The sequence below is a fragment of the Triticum aestivum genome, chromosome 6B (assembly GCF_018294505.1).
Source record: "Triticum aestivum cultivar Chinese Spring chromosome 6B, IWGSC CS RefSeq v2.1, whole genome shotgun sequence".
Lineage (NCBI taxonomy): Eukaryota > Viridiplantae > Streptophyta > Magnoliopsida > Poales > Poaceae > Triticum > Triticum aestivum.
In genome coordinates, this window is record NC_057810.1 from 33,253,572 (window position 1) to 33,259,743 (window position 6,172).

A 6,172-nucleotide genomic window follows, 5' to 3' on the forward strand; every position below is an offset into this window, starting at 1 on the left:
GTTTATATAGATTACAAAGCTTGGGCTCCAAGACTAGACTAATAGAGATAGAGTACAATTTGAACTACCAAATATATAAACCGAAGATATACTCTAATACTCCATATATTCAGTCACATCCAATGATTCGTCGTGTTTGGATGAAATTGAGAAAACTACTAGTCTTTTGGTCAATAGCTTCTGACATATATAGGAACACGGTTCAACCACTCAATGGCCTTAGAGTTGAATGCATTATTCCCTCAAAAAAAGAGTTGAATGCATTATCAACCATATGACTGTGTTTTTTTATCTTGTGAAAGGTAAATCTCTTTGCTGTACTACCACAGAATAGTTTCAAGTATTGGACTTCTCTACTCTGTTGGAGGCAGTAAAATAAATACCCCACACTTACATCCGCAATAGCCCAAGTGTCCAGCCGACGTTCTTGCCATCACTCCTTCCTAAGAAAATGAAGGAGTTCACATATACTCCCTCCGTTCCGAATTACTTGTCGCACGTATGGATGTATCTAGATGTATTTTAGTTTTAGATACATCAATTTCAGCGACGAGTAATTTGGAACGGAGGGAGTACATACACTCAATTTGCTCGAACTCAGCACTCAGCAAGGTTGTGTTCTCCAAGTCATGTTGCCTCGTTTAGATACAGAGGACGCACACTGAAATACGTTGGGCCTCTGAACGACCTTGGCTCAAATTGACACAGCACAAACAGAACTAGAATATCTTCACCGTGTAAGAAAAATAGCAGCATAATCAGATCACCTTGGCTACACAACAAGCAAGTAGCATAAACAGTTCCATTCATGCCACATGGAGCAGGCATACAACAAGATCACAATCACTCTCACAGTCATAATTAATTACTGAGAAACTAATTGTCTGTTACCCTGTCCGACAGATGCACCGATCATGGTCCGACCAAGCCACACAAGATAAACTCCACGTTAATTTTAAATGACCATATTAAGGACAGACATAGTCACAAGCACTCTATTGGCGATCAAACTGACCAGTTGCAGCATAATCTCAATCAGCACCATCTCCAGCCCTCCATACACCAGCATGACCTCCAACATCCACGGCATCATCACTTCTCTCATCATGACAGCTATCTATCAGCTCCTCACCTTGTTCCTGAGTACCTGCCCAACATATGCATACTCAGATCATAGATATTCAGCAGCATACCAGCAAAGTAATCCTTAGGCTATACCATTAGGCAACACTTGGTAAATTGCTTACAAAAGCAGCACGAGAAGAAGCAAATACCAGGAATAAAGAAACTACATGATATACATGAAGATCGGAGAGTCAACCTTCAGGAACTACCTCTAACTCATAGTCGTCCCATAGTCCCCTAGATATCAATACCGACAACAATGGAACTTAAGATATGTATACAGCAGCAAACACTCGGCTTATGCTAATTCTCATTCTCATTCGCATTACAAGTTGGAATACATCGAGACAAGACTCGGAAACAAAAGGAGGTGAATCATAAAAGAACCTGAGAGCCAAAAAAGAAATGGTAGCTTCGTCTTGCAGGAAGTGAAATTTTACCATATAACACTTTGCCCCCGTGCTTACCAACATCACTTTCCCTCCTGCTCTTACATCCATCAAAAGAAATATGGACGAGACAAGTCCCACTTGACTGAAATAAAAGTTTCTAAGATGAAACAAACCAAACGTGAACAGGTAGCAGTGTTCCTTATGATCTCAAAATGCCTCCAAAATGCTACTCATACTGTGCACAAACCTTTTTTTAGTTCTCTCATCACCTTAAAGTGGCAATTATAACGGACTAACAAATAAACCACAATTATGTTTCTGAGCATCACTAGCTTGGCACAACACAGAAGAGGGGACAAACAAGAATTACAATCAGAGTAGCGAACTATCAATCAAACTGACAACCTGTGTGAAAACTACTCTCTCCGTTCACAAATATAAGATGTTCTAATTTTTTCCTGAATCGGATGTATATAGACAAGTTTTAGTGTGTTTTCTCACTCATTTTAGTCCATATGTAGTCCAAATTGAAATATCCAAAACATCTTAATATTTGTGAATGGAGGGAGTATATAGGAAGGAAATAACTAGGTTGAAACAGAAAGGTGATACTGCTGGAGTTGACAACAATGGTGGAGAGTTGTTATATGCCCACCGGCAAAGCATGTTAAGCTCTGAACCAAACAGCCTCTCAAGCTGGAATGTCTTGACATCCAGAGAGTGGTTTGCTACACCCGGGTGCATTGCACCCATGATAAACAGTAAAATCCAAAAAATAGTAAATAAACTCAAAAAAAACTAAAACTTTGTGGCTTCGATCATGACCAAATATTTTAGGTTCTTGCAAAATTTGTTGGCCAAATGATGTCCGAGGAGCTCCATAGAAAACATAACAAAATTAGTGCTCAACCTTTTGCGCACTGTTGAGCAGAAATTTTGTTTTGTTTGCGTGGATCTCATCGGATGTTACCTGGCCACCAATTATTTTTGACAAAGCAGAAACAAAACTGAAAGTGACTTCTCTGTGTAAACAAAGAGTAGTAAAGAGAGATCTTTACTGCTCCTCAATTTGCTAATAACTGACTAGTTCCTGTCATTCCAATGACTCACAATAGCAGCTACAGTGATGGGCAGACATATATACAGCAAGATCAGAAGCAATCTGATTCTTACATGGTCCAATTAACCAACTGATTGTGCCAGAAATTAGAGGTCATTACTGCTCTTGCTACCTTATCTGACAACGCACAATCATTGTCAAATCAAGCCACGCAAGATAAACTCAATGTTAATTCTAGATGGCATAACATTACAGACAAGAAAGAGCCACACATACCCTATTGATGACCAAACTGTGGTCAACTGTCCAGTCATAGCACAACGTCAATCAGAACCATCTCCAGTCCTCGATACATCGGCAGGACTTCCAACATTTGCCTCATTAACATTGCTCTCGTACTGAGGGCTATCTATGGGCTCTTCTTCAGCTTGTGGCGTCTCCACACCTTGTTCCTGAGTACCTGCCCAATATATGCATACTCGGATCGTAAATATTCAGCAGCTTGCGATCAAAACAATCAATAGATCTTGCCGTCGGGCAACACTTCATAAATTGCTTACTAAAAAGTACACAGGAAGCAGCATAAAGTGCCAGGGGCTAAAAGAAAACAGACGCAATACATAGAGATTGGAGAGTCAACCTTCAGGACTATTTCTAGCCATAGTCACGTAGGTATAATATTAACTTCAATGGAATTTGAGATATATAACAACAAATGCTCGCTTTATGGTGTTGAATGCTCATTGCCATTTGCAATACAAGTTGGAATACTTAGCCAGAAAAGGCATGTAAACATAAAGAGATAAATGACATAAATCATAAAGGTGGACAAGATAAGTCTGGGATAAGGTGAAACAAACAAAAGGTGAACTGTGGTAGAAAGTGTTCTTTGAACTTCTATGCCTTCTGCATTAGTTTGGCCATAAAAACAAAAATATTTGTCGCCATCTAGTGTTTCTTACGATTTCTAGGTGCTTCCAAAATGCTAGTCGTACTGTCCACAAGCCTTTCTTTTACTTCTGTGATCACCTTAGAGTGGGAATTACAAAATACTAACAAATAAACCAAAATTGTGTTCCTGAGCTTTATTAGCTTGGTCACAACACAGAAGAGGTGACAACTACTAAACGACTAGAATTACTGAGCACAGTAGTGAACTATAAAGCCACAGACAACCCATGTGATAATTATGATGAGAAGGTAATAACTAGGATGCAACAGAAAGGTTACCACTTGATACTATTGGAGTCGACAAGAATGGTGGAAAGTTGTAATATGCCCGTGGGTAAAGCATGCCATAATATTTGCAGGCAAACACCATCTGAAGCTGGAATGTCTTGACGTCCATTGAGAAAAGGCCGGCAACAAGCGATGGGCTTCCCCGATGGTATAGGAACAATTTCCTCCCTGTTGAATGCTTGTTTAGAGAGTACTGAGAAGAATCCAGTGAGATTGTCTTCTCCAACTGCCAGTGGCTGGAACTTCCACCGTTGTTTCTCTTAATGAAATAACTGAGGTCATATGTCTTATGTGGTAGCACAAACATCCCAATGATGCCCTCCCCTGCCTCCACAATGGCTATGTGCACATAAGAAGAACCTCCGGCTCTGGCTTCAGGCGGGAGGTCTAAGAGTGAGAACACCATCCTCTGGGTGTCAAGCACCTGTAACTTCTGATTTCTCTCTGTCAACCCATACAAGCAGCCATACGCACACTGGAGCCAGTATGAGTTAGGTGATCGCACTATTGATGGAGGAGTGGCTCGCCATTGTCCGGTGCTGGAAGAGAAGACCAAGGCGACCTGCTTATGTTGGTTGACTGCCACATATATCACTCTGAAAAATGTTTCGTCCGAAGCATCCTCATCGCCGCCCATGAGGAAGATATGTGAGTTGTCCACTGAAGGAAGCCACTGGTTGACATCAGGGATTGGGGGAAGCAGGATGTGCCGCCGGTGCAAGGGATCACATACCACAAACTCCGTGAAGACGCCGCGCCTGCCAAGTAGGACGCGGCCGTCGCGGATGTCTTGAATGGCCCAGTCGCTGGCTGGGGCAGGGAGGAAGGATAAGCTGAAGTCGGCGAAGGCTTCTGCTGCCGAAGTGAAGGGGTGAGGCGGCTCGGCGGGGTGGAAGACTCCGTTCAGGTCGAGGAAGCCCAGGAGGGGCGGGGCGTGGATCTTGCGGTACCTCCGGAGGAAGGGGCGGTCGGTGACGACGCCGCGGAAGGAGACGCAGGCGGCGGAGGTACGGACGAGGTCGGCGGGGGTGGGCAGGCGGAGGAAGATTTCAGGCAGGAGCTCGTCGGGGATCGGCAGCGAGGCCATCTCCTGGGGCCCATGGCTCTCGAGGATGGCAATCTCCGTCGCGTCGCCGCCCATCCCGCCGCCGGTGAGAAACCCTAGTCTGGTACGGAGGGAGTGTGGTGTCGTGTGAGGGATTTGGGGAAGAAGAATCGAGGAGAGCGCTCATGACTGGGATTTGTACATTTCTTTGATTTTCATTTAATCTTGCAATGTGGCATGAATTGGATGACTTAACAGTTTTGTGCAGTTTAGTACTAACATGCCTGTGTGGTGAACTAACTACCTTGGGAAGCAACAAATATATGCCCCCAATCACGCTGCCTATGTGAACAAATTCTAAAACTTTCTTGTTGTATGGTGACTGTCAATCCGCGACACAAAAATCAAAATTAAATTACTCTGTAATTAATGGTTTACAAAAAAATTTATCACCTCAATACAAAATTCAGTGTCATCGTTTGGCTCCGGTGGTTTTATATGAATTCCGATATGTTTAGGCCTAGAAGAAACAGAGAGCATGGTATATCTCCGGCGTTGGTTGGCAGGTGCACGCCGGTCGACCGACCGGCGAGGAGTGCGATATCTAGCTCTCATTGGCTCAAATAACAGATTGACAAGAACATGTAGGCTTGTAAGTATACCATCTATCTATACCGTAAGCATCTGCTGATATCTAAACTATACTAGTAATTCAGTAAGCTTCTGTGACGGTTTGCGTGTTTGCAAGTACATACATCAACGTTGCCAGCCAGGAACCAAAGTCACAAAATCAAAGGAAAATAAAAAAAGAAAAGCATTTTCTCAGCAACAAGTATGCACAGTAATCCAGAAGAGGCAAGAGAGCGTTGACAGCTGAGCCATGTTGTATTGCATGCCATGTCGGAGATGCGTTCCCTGCAAAAACAGTGTCCTCAAGGGAACCATTATGGGTAGTATTTTGCTTTTAGCACTTGGAGCCTAGCGAAACTGGGTTGGTAAGTAGACGCCAAGCTTGTCTCGCTAGGAGGGCTTGGTTGAATAAGCGGAAGTCACGGAAGCTCAATCCACCCTTTCCTTTTGGCTCAATAATTTTATCACATGCCAACCAATGAGTTTTCCTCTGTCCTTGCTTTGATCCCCACCAGAAATTCCTCACAAGTTGTGTGAGATTATCACAAACAGAGCAAGGTAATTTAAACACCCCCATCATATAGGTAGGTATAGCTTGTAGGACAGATTTTACCAAAGTTTCCTTCCCTGCCTGGGACAAAATGCCCCCCCCCCCCCCCCATAGCATGATCCACTTAGTCA

At 43.2% G+C, this 6,172-nt stretch overlaps 1 protein-coding gene across 2 annotated transcripts; it reads right to left on the bottom strand.

Annotated features, from left to right (window-relative positions):
* Positions 1 to 738: 738 nt before the first annotated feature.
* On the bottom strand, positions 739 to 5,107 carry LOC123135566 (uncharacterized). 2 transcript variants are annotated; one of them, XM_044554677.1, is made up of 3 exons: positions 3,808 to 5,107; positions 2,854 to 3,037; positions 739 to 1,139 (listed from the first exon to the last, which is right to left on the bottom strand). In XM_044554677.1, exons 1-2 carry the CDS (start codon positions 4,955 to 4,957, stop codon positions 2,901 to 2,903), a joined length of 1,287 nt encoding a protein of 428 aa, XP_044410612.1. In that variant the 5' UTR covers positions 4,958 to 5,107; the 3' UTR covers positions 739 to 1,139; positions 2,854 to 2,900. The 2 variants fall into 2 exon arrangements, with proteins under 2 accessions (XP_044410612.1, XP_044410611.1); XM_044554676.1 differs by having other exon boundaries at positions 739 to 1,147; positions 3,808 to 5,106.
* Positions 5,108 to 6,172: the final 1,065 nt, after the last annotated feature.

Coding starts and splice junctions, on each gene's coding strand:
- LOC123135566 (XM_044554677.1), bottom strand. CDS start 4,957: ATGGGCGGCGACGCGACGGAGATTGCCATCCTCGAGAGCCATGGGCCC. Junction 3,038..3,807: donor GACTCCAATAGTATCAAGTG/GTAACCTTTCTG, acceptor TATATTGGGCAG/GTACTCAGGAACAAGGTGTG.